This window comes from Perna viridis, chromosome 10 (assembly GCF_037379345.1).
Source record: "Perna viridis isolate PV_CMFRI_1.1 ecotype Kerala chromosome 10, ASM3737934v1, whole genome shotgun sequence".
Lineage (NCBI taxonomy): Eukaryota > Metazoa > Mollusca > Bivalvia > Mytilida > Mytilidae > Perna > Perna viridis.
The window spans coordinates 6590575-6613010 of NC_142454.1; the positions used below are offsets into that span (position 1 = coordinate 6590575).

Here is a 22436-nt window from a genome sequence, read left to right on the forward strand (position 1 = left end):
TCAATTTTGTATCTTTTAATGGTGTTACAGGTTTTGTAATAATTGAATATCTGTAAGTTCAATTTATATATGATTGCCAGTACTGATTGCCAGTACTGATTTATGTAAGTTCGAAATTTCCAATTTCCGACACAAGTTTGTTTCTACAAATATACAATTTTTCTTTGTAAATCTTTTTTGTTAAATATTTTACTTTTCTAGCAAAAGTACTCTGTTTGTATTTGCCTTAATGAGCAATTTCTGAGACGTCTACAAAGTGTAACAAATCGTGAATGTAAGTTTTGTTTTCGGTATAAACGTTTACCTCGTCTTTGAGGTGTTCTTGTGCGTCGCCGCTCTGATCCTTTTTTAATATTTGTATCAATACCTGCGTCCGGCCCATAAAAGTCAAATAGAAATTTTATTGGATTGCTTTTACAATGAATATTTTGGGAACTCTTAAAAATGTTTATGTTTCTGGCTTCTACACATGACTCAGGCAGTGAATTCCACATGTCCACAACTCTTTGTGAAAAACTAAATTTCCTTTTCTTTGTTTTGCAGTGTTTTTTTAATATCTTATATTTATGACTTCTCGTGTTCGACTGTCTGATGGGAAAAATATTGTCACATTCAACTCTATCAATACCATTAATAATTTCATATGTCTCAACTATGTCTGATCTGGCCCTTCTGTACTGTAATGATGGTAACCCTAGATATATCAGTCTTTCACCATTTCTCATATGTTGGATGTCTTTTAATAGTCTGGTTGCCCTTCTTAGTACATTTTCGACTAGGATTGCTTCCTTTTTAATAAACTATTTTTTAAATTAAACTATTAGATTCGAATTCTAAACGATTCCAATATTTAAAAACAGTACTAGTTAAGCAAACTTCAAACTGTATCCTGCCTTTATAGCTAGTTCACTCAATATTGCAAAATTGGAGCTTGTATTGCTAACTCCTGATATATGTTTACAGAAACACATGTGTAATCTGTCACAGGGAAGTACAGATGGTAGATTTAAGTAATTGAACACTGAGTAAGTTGAAGTCAGCTGATTTTGGTAATAAAAACAACCCCATATAAAGCGGTTAGCAACTACAATTAGTGTGATACTGTCCCCCATATATTTAGTCTTCACATTTTTGTGTTTCAAATGAATGGCAATAAGTATCACAGATCACTTATAGTACCCGTGTGTTACCTCTACATTGGCTCGAGTTATTTTCTGGCAAATGTGTGGACCGAGGTAAGTATAGTCCGACTTGGTACATGAAAATTTCTATTCATTTCAGTCCCCAACTTAATGCTCTAATTTGTATGACGAAACATACATGTATCTGTTGTGTAAGTTCGTTTGCTGATCACGGGTGTTAGACTTGGTAGTAACTAGAATATGTAAGCTTTACTTGATTCTTAGATGATGTTTGTTATTTTTTTTGTTAGCTTTTGTAAACGGTAAAAAAATTGCCTTACCCTGAATGGCCTGATCTTTTATTAGACTACAGTATACTGGCCAGAGAGTAGATCTCGCCATTTTCAAGACAGAAGCAATTCTCGCCAATCTGCTCATCAAAAACTTTATTCCTCAGTGTTAATTGTATGATAGCTCATTTTTGAGAGCAAACTAACAGCAATGTATAAGAGTTTTGTCTTAAAATTTGGGAATGAACTTGTTTCACAGTAGTTGTCGAAAAATAGGTTGGCAAGAATTACTTGCCAGCGAGAACTACTCCTTGACCAGTAGAGCATGTACAACTGTATCCTGGTGTTATTGGTTCTTGATAGCATAACAATGTTTTTTACATGTTTGTTGAACTACTCCTTAAATAGTTACAATTTTAAAGTCATGAAATGACCTGATCACAGTCTTCACAACTTACTTTCCAGTTCACAGGCCCAAAATACACTTTTCTGAAATTTTTATGTAGTCACTTTGGCCTGTAGTAGTTAATTTTATAACCCTTTTCTCCATTTTGACAAGTCTTAGGCTTCAGACTACTGCATAATAGTGAAGACTGTAGTGATCTTTGTTTTTATTTTTTCAGAAGATTGGCGAGATTGCATGTTTACATTGTGAGAAAAACACATTTTAGTGTGGTGACCTACATGTATTAATGACTTTATTGGTACTATGTCATTTTTTCTCGATAAGGATATGACTCTCTGTATGGAGGGCATGAGAGACATAATTGGAAAGTGAAAATAAAGAAAATAAATAATTTAATATATTTTCATCTATATTTCATATTTCCAGGGTCCATATATAATTTCCAGTGAATGTTATAATTGATTTTCTTTGAGCAAATATATACAAGGTTATTTGTATTATAATTCATCCTAAAAATACTTTTCATACAATGTATTATTGCTATTCAATATCTTCTAAAACATTGATAATGTCATGACATTTTTAACATTTTTGGGTAAGAAATAATAAGATACAACCAGAACTGCGCACCATAAAATTTTTTTACTAACGTAGCCATACCTATATCCTGATTAAGTATGACCACTGAATATATGACCTACCACTCTCAGTAAAAGTTTATTTATATTCAAAATGTGTGTTGGGAGTGGTGGCACATAAAGTATGAACTTGTTGGGGTTTAAGAGAAAGGAAAAAGAAATAGGTACTAAATTTTATTGATATCATACATACCTTTATACACAAAATGGCAAGCAAAGCCTGATAAAAGCGAGGAAGTGTTTAGTAGGTAAATTCCTGGTGAATAGACAACATGTGCAATTTCATGTTTTATGTCAAAATACCTATGCCTATTGCTATCGAGAACTCTTGACTATTGAGAACAGATGAATGCACAATACATGTAGTTAAGAGAATGCATACCACAACTGACACAAGAATAGAAAAATCAATGATCGTGACACAGCTGTTTTTTTTTTTAAAATTCTTACAATAATTTGCAACATGTCTTCAATGTGCCCCACACAAAACTGAACAGTTCCAAAACATTACTTGTACCCACAGCAGTTGACTTGAAACAACTAGAGGACTCTATAGTGAGCGTACATGATTCTTATTAGGAGTTGCTCCTTAAAAGTGTGACTAGATTAGTGCAGACCACACTCATAACATACATGTAGTTCTCCAGAGGTAATCTGTGACATCCCCATACAGATACAGTTACATTGCACTGGTACCTTTGCATTGACAGAATATTTGATTCTAGTCCGAGATTGCTCTAACATCCAATGGCTGATTTGCCAGACAAGCTGGGGCCATGGTACATCATAGCTTGCCCCATAAAAAAACACAGGATTTTGCTTGAAGTAGAAGGTCTGTAAATTCAAAGAAAGAGGATTATTTCTTATTGTGTGTACACCAAACAACACTATTGACATGTTTTCCACTCTATATGAAATTTGCACACTGTTTAGTTTTACGAAATTCCATGATATATGACTCTGTGATCTTGAACTTCATAAAGTTCAAGATCACCATAGTTTGCTATTTTTTACAAAAAGTTTCCTCTCTAAAAACACCAGGAACTGTGGAAAACCATATACATAATAGTGTTCATAGTATGAATTTTCATTACATACATGTACCTAGTTTTAACTTTTCAAGAGCCAAAAAAGCAGTAAATATTAGTCTCAACTCTTGCACCAAAATTGGTCTGCAAAGTCCCATGTTTTTGATATGGGACAAGCTTTGACGTCCCACGGTCCTAATGGTCTGGCAAATCAGCTGTTGGACGTCAGAGCAATCTTTGACTAATTTAATTCATGTGAAAAATTTTTTAATTTTGTTTTTTGTATCCTCATTTCCATTTTATTCTTCTGTAGAATCCCACAGAAAGCTGATTAAAGTTCTGCTAAGGTTGGAATCTAGGACAACACTTCTCAAATGTTTTTAGTCATATTGTTTTAAAAATACATTGAATCTAATGTTGAAAATTAGCATATTAACTGTATTGTTTAGGCCATATATAAACATTTGCATTGGTTGGGAAAATGTTACATAACATTAAACAAATACATGTATATTATTGTACCATAATTAGAAGGCATGAAATTGAAGGGTCAGGTGATAATGAAAATTCATCAATTAATATTAATTAGTTTACCTTACAAAAATATCTGTGCATGTAATATGATCAATGATGAGATTCCTTAAGGCCTGGATCCAGAGATTTTAGAAAGGGGTATTCCAGGCTTTTGTATCTGTGTACATGTATGTTTTTGCTCATTTTTATATGACTGCAAAAATTTATGATGTTGTTCCACAAAACTCTTTACCACAATGGTCAGATTGATTTTTCGGGTGGACTTGGAACATTTTAGATATTAGTTGCCTAATAGGGGGCCAGAAACATGCATTTTCCTGATGTCCAGAAAATAACTTTAGTGAATAGATCACTTTGAAATTGTATAACAAAGTGCCATACTATCAGAGGAAAGCTTGGATTGATTTTGGGGGTAAAGACTTTAACCTTTTGGAATTATGGTTGAAAAGGGGCATGAAATAAGCATTTTCCTTATGTTTGGACAATAATTTGAGTAAAAATGAATGGATCTCATAAATATTTTATTACTGGGTGAAATACCATCATAGGAAGACTGGAATTAATTTTTGGGGTTGTGACTGGAGTCTATTAAATATAAGGGGCCACAATGGGCCAGAAACAAGTGATTTAAAAAAAAAAAAATTATTTCTGGATAATAATATGAGTAAAAGGGAATGAATCCCTTTGAAATTGTACCCTAAAAGGAAGATTTGGATTGATTTTGGAGGTTTCAACTTAAACAATTTAAGATTAAGGGGCCAAAAAGTGTCTGCTTCAATTCTTGTCAAATTCTTATCCTGTGTTAAATATCTAATAATAATTCAAAGCTGTATCAAGTTAGGATAGTGTGTCCGTACTTGCCCCAACTGATCAGGTTTCGCCCTGTGTGATTGTATTAAGCTGGGTCCTGAGAAGCATTTTTTTTTTTTTTTTGGGGGGGGGGGAGAATTATAAAATTCTTTAAACAGAAAGGAGGAATTCCAACCTCTGCACCCCCTGGATCAACTGTTGTCCTTTACCAGTGTAATTTAAGAAAATAAATATTTGAAATTTCACTTTAATTGATTTTCAGTGTAAGTGAAGTGTACAAGTTTGAGGGAAGAGGGACACATGGTTTTATTGTCATTGTTAGAAAACACTTTAAGTACCAACAATCATTAGAATATATAGAGACTTAGATTTCTGTCCATTGTGAGATGACTGATAAAGAACAACAGGAAGAAGAGTTACTTGCCCTTACCAGTATTTATGATGAGAAGGTTATCTCAGTATCAGAAGATGGTGAAGCTCCAGGAGGACAGTTCCTAGTCAGCTTACACATCCCTGAAAACTTTAAAATCAAAAATGTCAACAAAGGTAAGTATTATTAGTCTGTAGCCATTGTATAAATACAAAAAGTAATAAAAGAATGTTAGGAAAATAGGAATATGACAGCTTAGTTTGTGCTGTCGACTGAATGAAAAATGAGTGCTTAGTTTGTGGTGTCAACTGAACAAAAAATGACAGCTTAGTTTGTAGTGTCAACTGAACAAAAAATGACAGCTTAGTTTGTGCTGTCGACTGAATGAAAAATGATTGCTTAGTTTGTGGTGTCAACTGAACAAAAAATGACAGCTTAGTTTGTGGTGTCAACTGAACAAAAAATGACAGCTTAGTTTGTGCAGTTGACTGAATGAAAAATGAGTGCTTAGTTTGTGCTGTCGACTGAACGAAAAATGAGTGCTTAGTTTGTGGTGTCAACTGAACAAAAAATGACTGCTTAGCTTGTGGTGTCAACTGAACAAAACATGATTGTTTCAATTGTGGTGTGAAAGGGAAAAAAATTGTGGGAAACATTTTTCAACTAAATTGTATTGAATTTTGCATTACTAACTCAACCTTGTATAAGACTCATATTAGAATTTTGTCTTACTTAAATGTGATGCACCTGGTTAATGATCTTAGTTTTTAGTGGCGTCCTAGTTGCTCATTTACTTTCCTTTTGATTTGTTTTTTTTGGTTATTTAACATTCTTTGTTGAGTCTGTTTTCCCTGTCTGTCCTTGGAATATATTCTTTTAATTTCCCCTCAAATCTTGGTTCCTTTGATTACTGTTTCAGTTTACATTTGTGTACCCAGTACTCTACATACTATAATTTATTTCTAGCTAGAGTATGCTGATTAGTTGGTCAACATTTAATGATTTGACAAAATACAGTTATTATTTATTAATGTTTGTTCTTTCAGAAAAGAAGACAGAGTTTCATAATGTAAAATTCTTACCCCCAATAGAACTGAATTTCCAGTATCCCAAAGACTATCCTTCTGTCAGTTCTCCAGAATTTACTCTGTCGTGTAAATGGCTCAACAGAAAGCAGGTAGGTATTATTTGTGAAGTATTCCATTTCAGGGTGGTCTGGCAGTTGGAAGGTGTTTTTTGTTAGAAATTTTGTGCATAATTTTCTAAATTTTAGTAAATAATATCCTGAATTGAAAGAAATAAATGCACTGTATCATAAATTTTATTGAAAGAGATGTAAAAAAAATAGATAAGAAACAAAAATCAATGATTACAGTTTATGCTTTTGTCCTTATTTAGTTACCTGTGAACTATGATATTCTGACTATATTTTCAAGGCCTTGAACAAATTCATGATGGCTTATTTTTATAAGGCAGTCGCATTATTTTATGATGCTGTCATCGTTGTTGTGAATGAAATATTGTGACATTTTGATATACTGCTAGAGAAAGCTTGCTGAATGTTGTTAGGATATCCTTACAATCTGTGTGTTGAGATTTTTATCTGTCAAAAATACATGGCCACCATAACTAAAAATTGAGGATTTGTGGAAAGAACTCGAAAACCATTGGGTTTAGCCAAATTTTCGCAGGGTAAAATTGATCAGCATGGTGAGAAGGACCAATGCTGAGATTTTCATAAAGATCTGTTGATCAATGTTGGAGTTCATGTCCTTGAAGGGTAAACAAATTACTACCAATATGAGAGATTTATTTTATAATATATTAACAGGGTAGATTACTGAGATGCTCTCTTTTGATTAAATTATTCTTGTGACAATAGTTCTGTAAGGTCAAGAGTCCCGCTTTAGAAAGTTAAAAAGAGGTGAGCAATTCTGGCTCTCTAGACATTTTTTTTAGATTTGGAAAATTCTTTTTTATTTTGATTCTAAAAAAACTACAATGTGACCACACTTGCCCCAAGTGAGCAGTGTTCAACTGGTTGTGGTTGTATCATGCTGCTTTTGGTTAAGTTTTTTATTGATATTTTAATTTCATTTTATTCTTAGTTGTCACAACTATGTAAGAAGTTGGATGAAATATGGGAGTTTGATAAACCCTGTGTGATTATCTATATGTGGACCAGTTTCCTGCAGGATGACTCACATGACTTTCTTGGTCTGTCTGAAACATTAGACATATCACAAAAAAACCAGGACTCAGTAGATAAATATGATTCCAGAGCAATACAAGACATAGCCTCTAATGATAGATTACTGGCCACACTGCTGGACTATGATAAACAGGCCAGGCAAATAGAGTTTGACAAGTCATTGTTTGAATGTAAAGTATGCTTCAGTGATAGGGTGGGCTCCCAATGTATCAACTTCTACAACTGTAACCATGTGTATTGTAAAGAATGTATGAGAGAATATTTTACTGTACAGATTGGAGAGGGAAATGTGAATGGACTTTATTGCCCTGAGGAAAAATGTGAATCACAGGCGCATCCTTGTCAGGTGAGAAAAATGTGAACCGCAAACACATCGTTCTCAGGTAAGGAAAATGTGAATAACATGTACATTGTTTACAGGTAAGGAAAATGTCAATCCTAGGTTTCAGAAGTGAGAAATATGTAAATCATAGGCCTATCCTTTGCATTTCAGAAAAAAAAATTGAATTGCTGATACAAGTACTGTACACTATTTATAGGTGAAAAAAATGGATACAAATAGCATCATTTCAGTAAGAAAAATTACAAGTTGCAGGTACATGTACATGTGCCTTCATCAAACATAAAAATGTGCAGTAGAGATACATTTACTATGGGTTCTGCTGTCAAAAATGTTTAAAAAATAAATACAAATTTTTCAAAATCTTTATATTCAACAGTTGTATAATTTAAAAATTATTTATTTAGGTGAAAGAGTTAGTGCCCAAGGAGTTGTATATGAAGTATGATGATATGTTATTACAGAATGGATTGGATACCATGTTAGATATAGCGTATTGCCCTCGCCCCTCCTGTCAGCAGGCAGTTATCTGTGATAGTGAAAGCAACATGGGATCCTGTGCCAGCTGTTCCTTTGTCTTCTGTACTCTCTGTAAACTCAGCTTCCATGGTCTTTCTCCTTGTAAAGTTAAAGCTGGTAATTATCTCCCTTTGTTCCTGTGATTTATTTTCTGAACTGCACTTATATGTAGAGATTTACTTCAGGCAAAGTTGTTATATATTACAAAAAGTACAGTTGCCAAGCCATAAGAAAATTGATAAATAATAATTCAGTTTAAAACTTTGCAAAACTTATGCATCTCAAAGAAAAAAAGGCCAGGTACATCATATTTTAAAAATTATGATAAAAAGTTTTTTCTTAGATAATTTCAGTTCTAGTTTTCAAATCATACATTGTATAACAGCAATATCATTTTTATGTAACCATTTGAAGCAGGACCATTTATAGAGTCTTGTAAATTAAAACACTTAGAGTTTCAATCTTTTCAAATTTCATCATCTAGCTAACCTCATAACTATATTTTTTTTAAGATGGCCTTCAGAACCTGAAAGAAGAATGGATGAATGCTGATGAAGCAACAAGAAAACTTTTAGAGAAAAGATATGGTAAAAGTGCAATTAAATTGGCTGTGGAGGAGTCTTTTAGTAATGAGTGGCTGGAGCAGTTCTCCAAAAAATGTCCTGCATGTGGAGCTCACATACAGGTAAACAGAGCTAGTTAATATATCCCTGTCAATCTTAATCTTGTAAGATTATAAAACTGAAAGATAACCAAAATACAATCTCAAGTTTCGTAAAACTTACTGAATGCATACACAGAATAGTAGTTCAATCTCTGCAATTTTTGCAGGAATAAAAATATTTGGATTATTTGTTCTTGCATAAGTCTGAGATTGAAATCATGTGTGAAATACCAAAATTGTTTACATTGGGAAAATTGAGTAAATCACTGCTTTCTTTATTGTAGATTATCTTGTGACCTGAGATAAAAATAATGAGATAATGCTAGCTTTGCTATAAAAAAGGGCATGGTTGATACATCATTGATAGGGAATTTTAGATGTATGGATAATACCTATAAGACAGCAGTCACCTAATCTTACATACACCAATATAAGGACTCAAAAGGGAGACTGTAATAAATGCACACTTCATTGCGACTTCTTTTTGATGAATAAAAGTACCTTGGCAGTTAATGAATTTTATAGTAATATTTTATTTCTCTATATTATAGAAGATAGATGGATGTAACAAGATGACATGCATGAAATGCAGAACCAACTTCTGTTGGATATGTCATGCCTTCTTACCCAAATCTAATCCTTACCTACACTTCAACCAGGAGCAAGGTGGATGTTTTAATCGACTGTTTGAAGGGGTTGATACGTTCATGGAAGACAATGACTGGGAAGAATGGATTTAAAACCACTTTAAAAATTTGGGGTATAAGAATAATTTTTTTGTGATACATGTTAAACATATTTAATCAGAACAGATGTATTATACCCCACTTAATGAGTGGTTAGAATCACCTTGTCTGTCCATTCATTTGTCCGTCTGAAATTTGTCACTATTACCCCAACTCTCAATTAATGGATTGATTTTAAGTCTGGTATTTGGCATGATATAAATGGGCATACGTTGTAAGCTATTTCTGTTGCTGTCTGATTTCCACTTCCTGTTTTGTAGGACTGCCATTTTTCATTTGGTATTGGTGGTACGAGTGGGGTATTGGTGGAACGAGTGGGGGCATACAAATCTACCTTGTACTTTATGTTTGTGTTAGCTTATTAACATAAGGGGTTTAACATTACTGTTATAATGTATTTGTTACAATTTCTGATTATATGTTTTAATGACATGAGTGATATAATTGTGTAATTTATATGTTTGAGAGCCACACTTGTATATTTGTAATTTTTTTTATCTAATTTCTGCAAAATTGTCCCCCCTGCTGATTGGGGATCAGAAAAAGTGTTGTACTCATTAGAGATGATTTTGTTTATTCATAGATGATTGAATTGAATTGAATTGAAATGTCACTAAAACAAGTATTGTTTTATTATGCTACCCAAAAAGAGCACAACTGAGCTGCATATGAAGAAAAAAATCATTAGTAGAGAAATTTTTTGTCAGACTTGTGGAACTACATGTCTACAAATTGAAAATTAAAAATTTTAAATTTTAAAACACTGGTTAGTTTTATGCTTTTTAAATTTTGAAAATTATTTGTGGTAATTTATTCAATTGTCTTCACTATAGAAATGCCAATTAACATTTGATTTAATGTAGAATTCTTTATTTCTAATGTTTTACAGTTCATATGGATAAAAAAACATATCACAAGTTTTACATAACCACCTGTATTATGAATAGTTTTTTTTTTATTGTATCAAGGAATATCTAAAAAGGGGGTTATATAATGTAGCCAGCGGCATATTAAAGATTTCAGTGGGAGGCTTTAATAGAATTTTTAAAATGCTGAGCCAAGTGAGACAAGAGAAATTTTTGAGGTAAAAATAATTACAAATTAAGATTTTATGCTAACAAATATTTTTCCCCATTTTTACAGGGTTGCACATCAGGTGTGCACCCACCTGAATCAGCCCTGTTAGCAATTTCAATAACCCATAAACTACACGGGACGTTCAACCTTTGTTGCAACCAATAAAAAAAGGGAATGGCATGCAGACTGATTAATGGTATTCCTTGTTGAGATTGATTCCACTTAATGTTTCAGGCTTAAAAACAGAAAATCCATTTATTTGTATGTACTATCATAGTTGATAGGCCACATGTATTTTTTTTTTTGGTCGGCCAGTATTCAGTTTGACTCACTTAAGTGTTATATTTTTGCTGATGTTTTTTTTATTTTGAATTTGGACTTACCGGTACATTATCATTAGAATTTGTACACGTTCAGCATGGGAATGAAATTTTGAGAATGGCCCATTTTTCAATCAGAATTGACATAGGAATATTAATAATGTTCCACTTATCATCAGCCTGATACAAAAATCATTTTACTCAATTATTATATTAAAAGCTTATGTTTGAAAAAAAAACATTCTTGGTTACTTTATTAATTTAATGAATGGCAGGAATAAACTTCAGTTTATGTTAACATCAGTATTATATTCTGTTTCTCTGACGTATACATATACTCCCCCACAATAAAGTTTTTTTTTTAAATCTTGTGTGATAGGTGATACTGTATGTATATTAATGAATTGTATGTTCCTATAAATTATCAGATTTTTAACATTTGGGAAAGCAACATTTTATTTGCACCCAATCTGTGCCTGAGCACAGCATTCCATTCTGCTTAATTTGAGTTGACTCCCTTAAAAGTTTCTGCTTATTAGAGATACAAAACTTGAATTTTACATTTGAAAATGCCAAGATATAATTCTACTTCATGTGTATAGTCAATTTGTTTGCTCAAATGCTGTGAAAATGTGTGAAATTCAGGTGAAAATCATATGAAATAGTTTTACTTGTGTACTTTGTTCTTACATGGAGCTGTACTTTCAATATTCTTTTATGCTCAGTTTTGGCTGTGATTATTATGTCTAATTATTTTACAATGTTTCTTATTTATTCATGACTGATAAATGGAAGCTATGCTAGTTAACTGTTTTTCATTAGCACTGTTATATGTTAAATGTTTTGCTACCTTTTTTTTATTTAAGAATTGAATGCTTCATATTTGATGTTTCATCAGTGTGTAAAAACGTTGACTGTAACACTTATTCAATGAAGCACATTACTAGAGTTTCATGTCCAAAATATGTGACTTTGTCAAGGGTTTTACACATGGATGAAACATTCAATTCTTATAATTACATCTTGTTTCTCTTATGTTATTTCTACTTTGTTTTTAGATATACTTTATAGGAAATAGGCAATAAACAGTGATCAGTAAAAATAATTGTTGGAGTGGCTTATATAAATAGTCGAAGATGTGTTTCATCTACTTAAGAGACATTATCTATAAAGCCTGTTATCCAGTAATGAGATTAGCCATTTTCAATGATATGCACAGTAAATGTAATTATTTGAAGTTGCAAATTTTTTGCCAAGAAAATTCTGAAATCTTGTATTACATTTAGTTTCTTTTACCTAATTTGATAAATAATTGATATTGTAAGCAAAGTCACAATGAAAATGTTAAATGATACACTGGTACATGTACATGTATATATATATATATATATATATATATATATATAAAATCAGTTAATGTTTAAACATTAAAATAAAAAAAATACTAATCATATGAATATTGCAAATGACATACTACTGAAATGAAGGTACACATACTACTGAAATGAGGGTACACGTACTACTGAAATGAAGGTACACGTACTACTGAAATGAGGGTACACGTACTACTGAAATGAAGGTACACATACTACTGAAATGATGGGTACACGTACTACTGTAATGAAGGTACACGTACTACTGAAATGAAGGTACACATACTAATGATGGTACACGTACTACTGAAATGATGGGTACACGTACTACTGAAAAGAAGGTACACGTACTACTGAAATGAAGGTACACGTACTACTGAAATGCAAGTTTATTATTGCTGTGAAATTGATGTATGGGAGATTATGATGTGTAATTTTAGACATTGTACCTTAAAGTATTTTTATCCAATCATTACCATATGTTATTCTGTATCCAGTTTTCTGCCCTATTTATTGGATGATTTTTGAAGAGGGAAATATTCTGCCTTTTATTTTCTTCATGTTTTTAAGAACACAAACTACTTATTAGAATCTAAGTACTTATTTATCATATAGTAACAAACTTTAAAGGATAAAATTGAAAAAAAAATCTTTGTACTATGAAAGGAAGGTATTGATTTATGGCTGTCTAATCTTTTTAAACTTTTAATCACAACCTAAATTTTGAGCTGTATCAAATTTAAAATAGCTCAAACTGTTCTGTGTTCGACCTCTGTAGTTGTATCAAGCTGACTTTGTGATGTATTTTATGGAAGTGTGGGAAGTTAAGAGTAACAAAAAGAAACTATTCATTTAAGGAAACATTGTTCATGGCCTGGTAAATAAATACTACAATAAATCCATGGTATACAGGCGCGTAGCTGAGGCCAAATTGAAGTGTAGGCAAAATTAGGGCAGGGGGTCTGGGTCCGCCAAAGGCCCCCAGCAGGTCCAGGGGGCTTACCCCCCCCCCCCTGAAGCTCCGCGGAGATAGCATTTTAGAGTATCATTTATGCATCTCCTGGATGTATTTCATCTCGAAAAAAAATTGGCAAAATCAAGTGCAGGCAACAGCTTTTTTGCCTAATGGCAACTACGCACCTGGTATATATTTAAGCTTTTATAATCAAGTATTGATGACTTAAGGTCTGTTTTTATGATGGTTTGTATGTTTGATTTTCGTATGACTGGTTGCCTGTATAGCTGGTAATACTGACGTACTAATAAAGTGATATGGTTATGTGTTTCTTGGTTGAATAAAATATTTACTTACAGTCAATTTTTTCTTCTTTCTCTCTTTTTAGCTCAACTGGACCAAATGTCCAATTAAGCTTATGCCATCACTTTGTCTCGGTTGTCTGTCTGTAAACTTTTCACATTTTGCTCAACTACATGAAAATCCCTTGATCAATTTTAACCAAACTTGGAAGAAATGATGTATGCAAGAGCCTTTACAAAATATCCACTTATGGTTTCACTTGATTAAAGAAAATTGCCACCAGGGGCCATTTAAGCTTCTGATTGGCCAACCTCTCTGAAACTACAGGTACCAGTGTTTTGAAACTGGATCATGTTAATGACCTTAAAGCCCTCAACAAGCGACCCATTTTTATGCGACAGCGGATTGCATTAAAACCTTATAGGGAACACATTTTGGCTTACATCTGTGCTTTTACTAAGCCAATTGTGACAAAATTTGATGGAAATAATAAAAGGGGCAGTTTATACATGTGATAGAACTTTGGTTCTGGTTGAGTAAACAAGATGGTGGCCAGAGGCTATGTAAACTTCTGATTAGTCAATTTTCAACGATCAACTCCTCTGAAACTACAGGTGCAAATGTTTTGAAACATGATAGGGTTATTGGTCTCAATGCCCTTTACAAACGATCTACTTTTTGTATCGGCTCGGGTGGTTTTGAGGTTGGCAGCCATGATGTAAGTTTAGTTAACACTCTAAACGTTTTGTTTCAATGATCAAATTAGGACTACATGATTTCAAGTTCTTCATGTAAGCGATTCAGGCTCTTTAGAGTCTCTAGTTTATTCCCCTTAAAGCACTTGTTTGATTCAATTTATATACTTACAAAAACAGAATACCTTGTTTATTCATGTAGTGCTAATTTTTCTGCAAACTTAACACACTTATTTACATGCAGGTAATATTCAGAATATTTTAACAGAATGAAAACTGCACTTTCAAAAAATCCAATGTCTTGCAGCACTTTGTGCTTTCATCTTTTTCCTTCATAATTGTGGTGAACTATGTGCGTTTTGCTTTATCTTTCATATCTATCTCTCCAAGTTTTTTCTTTTCATTTAGGAGTGTTCTTTTTTGTTCAAGAGTTTGATCAGCAACCATCTAATATTATGACCTTATTGTGAATGTATTCGTTAGAAGCATCGTTCTTTACTGCTGCTGTCCCTTCATGGCCTTGATGCAACCAATTTTGGCAATATCCTTTGCAACAAAGCCTTTACTTTAATTTCATGAGAAAGTCCATACCTATATCTTTTATACCTACACTATTATTCAACCATAAACGTATATTGCTGAATCTCAATCAATAGAAAGTCTCTAATGTTGTTGAGACCCTACATGTATGTGTGATCCTTGCATGGTAATCTTGGGGTTGTTTCCGCGCAGATATGGTATCGAACAACGTCGGCTTTATCTGTAAACATATCTAACTAAATGCAATTTGTTAAAAGAAATTGGATTTGGAACTACAAATGTACGCAATGCATATATCTAAAAGCTGATAAGGCTTTGAAATGGTAATCAAGGGAACCAAGGTTATAGCGGTAATCAAAAGAATGTAATCCAGGGGCAAAGACCCGACATGGAAAACAGACATACACAACAAAGAACATAAAATAACTAAAATCATACATACAAAGTAACAAAAGCAAATGAGCAACTCGGACTCCACTAAAAAAAACTGGTAGCATGAACCAGGTGCACCGGTAGGGTAAGCGTCCGCTGCTTTTCTAGAAACACCCGCCGAGTTGCTCATAAAAAGTCAAGCCCGGAAAGACAAACGAGGAAAGGAAAACTATGACCCGTTGAATAAATCAGTTTTCATTGTGCAGATGGATACACCATAACGATCCACGAGTTCATGATGACGACCATAAAACTTCTGTAGTGATGACTTCAATCTTGTAGCAACATAACCCTGTTATAGAAGCCTATTTGTTAGAGTTCTAGTGCGATACAAAAAGTCTGCGTAGTTTCGGCAATCTCTGGCATAACGTATGAGTTTTGATATGAACACTCCATACGCAGGTGCTGAAGGGATGTTGCCACAGATGAAAGGAAAGTTGACAATTCTGAATGGAAAGTCAGCACGTTTGTCGTATAGTTTGGTCAATAGTTTTCCTTTACCATCGATTTCTAAGTGTAGGTCAAGATATGAGGCTGACTTCACAGTGTCTGTCGTACCCTTTATCTCAAGTTATTAGGGGTAGATGCGATGTATCAAATCCCTGAAATTAGGATTGTTTATAGATAATTCGTCATCTATATAGCGGAAACTGAGATTAAAGGATCTAGCCAAACAATATTCTTTCTTTCGGATCATATCAGTTATAAAGTCAGCCTCATAAGAGTGAAGGTATAGTTCAGCAAGTAAAGGAGCACAATTTGTTCCCATTGGAATGCCGACCGTTTTTTGAAAAAACACGTCCACCACACTGGACAAATATGTTGTCGATTAAAAATTTCAGCATTTTGTAAACATCTTCCTCTGTATATTTGGAAGATGATTTGGAATTATTTCTTACAAAGTATGAGGAATCTCTACCAAGAACTATATATTTGTATCTAGGTGTAGCATCTTTTTGGGTAAAACAACGATGTATAATGTTTTTAAGTAGGGATTTTAACTGAGTATGGTGAATAGAAGTATACAGTGTTGAAAAATCATAGGTTTTAATACTATTATATTCAGATAATAGTCTTGAACTGATTGTCTACAAAAGATCTTTCTAATTTTTTAGGATCCACATTGAATTTATACCACTACGGGAGTAACAAGTGTTGTGGTAGGACAGCAGGCCCTCTTTGACAGTTGGGAGTATAGAAGTTAAAAGTTTTGAAAGAGGCTTGGTGGTACATTTTGCAGATCCAGCTATGAAACGTTGTTTGTTTGTTTGGATTCTTGTGGAGTTTAGGAATACAGTACATAGATGGTAAATCACAATCATCGTCCTTGGTAGAGAGACCAAAAGAGGATAGCACAGATTTATGGTTTTCCACAATCTCTTCGGGAACTGTATCTAATGTTGAATTGTTAATTTAATAAATCGTGTTTTTGGAATTAAAAAAATATATTCTGACTACGAAAATCGCTACAAGTCATCAACAGAGTCCCAGGTGTATCTATTGTGATAATATTGAACGTAAATAACAAATAAGCTATTTTTTTTACTATAGAATAAACACTCTAGGGTGACTGGATAGACTACCCAAGTGTATTTCGTTCAGCATTTTTCTAATCGGCGTTGTGACGTCTATTTCGCCTTTTACGGACTGATTTAAAGTTTACACCGGATCGAAAAGTTCAGGGGTCACACGTCATCATGAAATATTTTTCCACATCACGTAAAGAAAAGAAAATGCACATATAGTATTTAGAGATCGACATAACGTAAAGATGAAACGACGTTATAAGAAAACCACTGCACGTAAAGATAATTCCACATAATGTAAATATATGTTGACATAACGTAATCATAAAACGACAGAACGTAAAGACAAAATTACAGAAAGTAATGACGAAATGACAGAACGTAAAGACAAAAGGACATAATGAAAGGATGTTCCTCCATAACGTAAATACAAAATGACCACATGTAATTATAAAACCACAGCAAGTAATATAAAGTTAACAACACGTAAACAAATGTGTATCTCATCAGACAGTTTAGGCGTTGCATACTCCTGTGTCCACTGACACAACTAGACAACACTGACATTGTAAAGATGAGGTAGGAGTTACTGTGTAGGTATTTTAAAGTTAATTTTCATCAATGGGCATGGAGGGTCCACTGTGCACCCCGATTCATTAATTTCATGATGATATTTTGGTACCTTTATACCTCCTGTTGACCAATCTTTTTTTTTTGCCAAAGAATATTATCTTATTCTTTTTTCAGTATGAGCATATATTTGTACCCAATGGGTTAAAAAAACCGAGATTTTTGTGACTCCATTGTTCGAGCGTTCAAGTCATTTTCAGTCATCATATATGAAACAAATAAAAATATATAGGTATCTTCATGTAGCCAAATGCCCCAGCTTTCCAATGGTGTCAAGAAATGTAATGTAACACTTACGTTTTTTTTAATTAAATGCCAAATATATATCCCTATCTCAGGGTAAAATTGCATAAACTGACATATCACAACCCCTTGACTAGAGTATCTATGTTTCGGTGAAAATGACTGTATTTTGTATTTTTTTTGTGTATTAATATGACGACTTGTGCGATTTTGTATAAAAAAAAAATACTAAATATAAGATTTTCGAATTTTCCATTAAAAGTCGCAATACACTGGAACATCAAGTTATTGCATGACGAAAACATCTCAAATTTGGTATCATTTGATAGATTATTCAATTTTGGACATCATGAAACCTGTAAAAAAGTTTGTTTTATCAAAATTTCCACTTTCGTTTATATTGAAGCAAGGTAGGGGTATCATTCATTACCTTAATGGCATTGAATTCGTTCCATTATTCATTTCTTTGACTCATTAGAAAGCTAATTAAGATGTTTTATCAAACACAAGCTTGTTCGAACTACATCACATGAAAAATTACAATTGAGACGGGATAAAATCTGAAATTCCGAAAATTTCCCTTTTATAAGCATCGTCATTTGACAAAACAAAACTGGAAACTTCATGAAAATAAGATTCTTTGACTTTCTGATATAAACCAACAGATTCAAGAGGGATCGGGACTTAGATTTTACAACAAATAATCTTATTTAGTTATTAATGAATTAATGAATTGCAATGTACATTTTTGCCCTTCAAATCACGAATTAAAAAAAAATTAGCCCCGCCTCTCCCGCCAAATACACCTAACTGATCACTACAGTATATGCATTTACATGTATATATTTGATTTTTTTTCTGTTACATTTGTAACTGTTGGATCATCATATAAGTAATTGTCATATATGGTCAGCAAAGGGCCACAGGAACAAACATTGAAAAAACTTGAATTTGCCAAAACATGCTATCTGTGATTAACAATAAAGCCAATAAGGGTTACACAAAATTATCGAACACTAATCCGATTCATAATCAATTTCAAGTCCAAAATAAATCTGGCAAAATAGATATTACACCACCAAAAGATCGTATGATTTGAGGTACCAATTTTAAGCATTGTTGAAGCGTAAACACGTGGTTTGAATATCTTGTGATAAATGCACCATTGTTTGTTCTTTTTCTTTGGAAAACTATACCGATCTAATATAGGGGAAAAGAATTGGTTTTTTTTTAGGAATGTAGAGAAATTAAACCAAATTTCAAATCAGACTGCATATACTACTCCTACAAAGTAAGAGGTTGGAATTTTGTTCCTTCGTACTTCAACCTCTTACTTCCAAGTGCCATAGTGCATACTGCTCGTCCTGACATTCTTTGCAATTGGCAGAATTATAGTAAAATATTTATCATTTAAACACTTTATACAGTATCTTTACCCTAACATGGGAAAAGGTGACTAAACAAAAGAAAAACAAATGACTTACCTGATGAGAAAATCCAGCAGTCCTGGAAATCCTTTGTAAAAATAGTTTAAATGAACTTGACGTTTGGTTTTCAGCATTTTGAATTGGGAAATCTGGCTGGATAAAAAATGATAAAATTTAATTTGTGAAACGAAAATATAAAATTAACCAACGAATTTCTGTTACAAACTTTAAGTTTGTTTTGTCAAAAATATATAGTATTCTGTAAAATTAGTGACCTAATTCAAAATGGCTGGTCACTTTGTTAATTGTCTTCATTACAAATGTTTTCTAGGTATTTAACAAAAATTTAGGATTTTTATCACTTGATTTCAGGTGGGTTAAAATTCTATTTTGTAAAAGACTAAAAATATTTTAAAACACCTTGTTTAGCTTATTCACATTTGCAGTGGCTTTCAACACTAGAGGTTAGAATGGCACCAAACAAGAAAATAACTTGCCAGATAACCTCTAGCACTGCTGGAGTAAGAATGCTTGTAACATGAATCTTCTTTTTTCCTTTGATCTTTTTATGGAATAACATAGAGACGACAAGCATGTACCAAAATGTATGCTCTAAATTGAAGCAACCAAATAATATTGCATGAAAGGTCACATGGGCCTATATAATGCAATGAGGAAACAGCCATGAAATAACCAAAACACTAAAACCAATATTGCATGGGTAAGCTCCGCCTCTTTGGGAAAAGATTACGCCTACAAAAAAGCACACATACAAATGTCAATTTTATTAGGTTTCATATAATAAAATACAAATCTTTAAATCTCTGCAGGTTTTCTTTGCCAGACAGAGAACAAAAAATATAATGTCTACTCATTACTTTAAAGATAGAACCGAAAAAATACACATTTCTTTACTTTTGAAACATATTAGCAAAAAAAAAACAACCCCCAAGTTGAACATAATGTATCGAAATGAAATTTTGCTCAAATACATAGCTAAAAGTTAGTGAAAGTTGAAGTTGCAATTTGAAAATTGAACTACCCCTTTAGTATTTGTAACGTCTTTAAGGATTTCTGGTGTGGTCCGTTGACGTTTTATCGGTGGGATGGCCAACACGCTCGAATTTTCACTAGTCGCTTCAACGCTAGCATTTTCCTCGAAAATGGGCGCCACTGCAATTTCGGTGGAATCTTGAGGCGGATTAAGGACATTTGAAAAAGTATTGTAATCGACTGGTTATGGAGTTTTGAGACTTGTTATATGCCTACATATTGTAGAAAATTGTAAATATGGAAAAATAAATAGATTTTTTTTACATTTGGGCCAAAAAAGGGGGTCCATGCCCCGAATAGTTGTGTTTAAAAGCCTTCAAAAAGACAATTAGCGTAAATCAGTCTAATTCAATTAAAAAATACACACCTGAGAGAGAACCAAATCATCGCTTTCTACATTTTCAATGTCAAGCCAATCTGGTAGAGAGAATGCGTCTGCCATACTGCCTACTGTGCGGGTTATTAGATTTTCCCGCCAAACGTTATTTTTTTCTGCACGGACTGTCATGGGCGTGTCATTCATGTTACAAATCATTTATAGCAACGCCTTCCTCGTTAGCCAAATAAACTTCTCACGCTGCGCGTTCGAAAGTTTATTTGTCTAACTCGGAATACTATGCTATAAATATAACTTGTAACATGAATCTTCTTTTTTCCTTTGATCTTTTTATGGAATAACATAGAGACGACAAGCATGTACCAAAATGTATGCTCTAAATTGAAGCAACCAAATAATATTGCATGAAAGGTCACATGGGCCTATATAATGCAACGAGGAAACAGCCATGAAATAACCAAAACACTAAAACCAATATTGCATGGGTAAGCTCCGCCTCTTTGGGAAAAGATTACGCCTACAAAAAAGCACACATACAAATGTCAATTTTATTAGGTTTCATATAATAAAATACAAATCTTTAAATCTGCAGGTTTTCTTTGCCAGACAGAGAACAAAAATATAATGTCTACTCATTAATTTAAAGATAGAACCGAAAAAATACACATTTCTTTACTTTTGAAACAGCCCCGTGCAGGTCCGGGTGTTAAAAGAATAGGCCTGCAGCAGCGCCAAGCTTGTCGTAAAAGGCGACTAAATAGTGCTCAGAAACCTAGCCGGGGGTTAGGCGCTCTGCCCACAGAGCAACTGGGATGTGTGCCCCAGGTGGTGGAATGGGGTACCCCTGGCATGTTACATGCTGGGGTTGTCAGGCTATAATACGGAAAACCTGACCGCAAACCATAGTGGTGCACCGTGTTGGGAAAGATGCCACGTTCCTCGCACGTTAAAGAACCCTGTTGTGGTATTCGATAGGAGTAGGAACCTTTGCGCTCCGCCACGGGAGGCTAAATTGCCCGACCTTACCCATCCCCCCTTTTTCTAGTGGCAATCAAAATTTGTCGACCCTGTTGTCCTTGTGACCCATCCTTTTTTTTTATCATTTCATGTTCATTGACTGAATATAGCTGAAATATTGCTACTCAGACGTTAAACCCCAACAAACAAACAAACAAACAAACAAACTTTTGAAACATATTAGCAAAAAAAAAAAACAAAAACAACCCCGAAGTTGAACATAATGTATCGAAATGAAATTTTGCTCAGATACAGAGCTAAAAGTTAGTGAAAGTTGAAGTTGCAATTTGAAAATTGAACTACCCCTTTAGTATTTGTAACGTCTTTAAGGATTTCTGGTGTGGTCCGTTGACGTTTTATCGGTGGGATGGCCAACACGCTCGAATTTTCACTAGTCGCTTCAACGCTAGCATTTTCCTCGAAAATGAGCGCCACTGCAATTTCGGTGGAATCTTGAGGCGGATTAAGGACATTTGAAAAAGTATTGTAATCGACTGGTTATGGAGTTTTGAGACTTGTTATATGCCTACATATTGTAGAAAATTGTAAATATGGAAAAATAAATAGATTTTTTTTTACATTTGGGCCAAAAAAGGGGGTCCATGCCCCGAATAGTTGTTTAAAAGCCTTCAAAAAGACAATTAGCGTAAATCAGTCTAATTCAATTAAAAAATACACACCTGAGAGAGAACCAAATCATCGCTTTCTACATTTTCAATGTCAAGCCAATCTGGTAGAGAGAATGCGTCTGCCATACTGCCTACTGTGCGGGTTATTAGATTTTCCCGCCAAACGTTATTTTTTCTGCACGGACTGTCATGGGCGTGTCA

General features: G+C 33.5%; 1 protein-coding gene across 3 annotated transcripts; it reads left to right on the plus strand.

The window, feature by feature from the left end:
- Positions 1-1282: 1282 nt before the first annotated feature.
- Positions 1283-13766, plus strand: LOC148604309 (E3 ubiquitin-protein ligase RNF14-like). 3 transcript variants are annotated; one of them, XR_015915920.1, is made up of 8 exons: positions 1283-1384; positions 5090-5373; positions 6244-6374; positions 7306-7755; positions 8157-8385; positions 8781-8953; positions 9484-12724; positions 12790-13766. XR_015915920.1 is itself a non-coding variant. In XM_088548838.1 (7 exons), the coding sequence occupies exons 2-7, from the start codon at positions 5214-5216 to the stop codon at positions 9670-9672; spliced, it is 1332 nt and encodes a 443-aa protein (XP_088404964.1). In that variant the 5' UTR covers positions 1283-1384; positions 5090-5213; the 3' UTR covers positions 9673-13766. The 3 variants fall into 3 exon arrangements, 2 of the variants coding, with proteins under 2 accessions (XP_088404964.1, XP_088404966.1); XM_088548838.1 differs by having other exon boundaries at positions 9484-13766; XM_088548840.1 differs by having other exon boundaries at positions 8214-8385; positions 9484-13766.
- Positions 13767-22436: the final 8670 nt, after the last annotated feature.

Coding starts and splice junctions, on each gene's coding strand:
- LOC148604309 (XM_088548838.1), top strand. CDS start 5,214: ATGACTGATAAAGAACAACAGGAAGAAGAGTTACTTGCCCTTACCAGT. Junction 7,756..8,156: donor CACAGGCGCATCCTTGTCAG/GTGAGAAAAATG, acceptor TTATTTATTTAG/GTGAAAGAGTTAGTGCCCAA. Junction 8,954..9,483: donor CATGTGGAGCTCACATACAG/GTAAACAGAGCT, acceptor TCTATATTATAG/AAGATAGATGGATGTAACAA.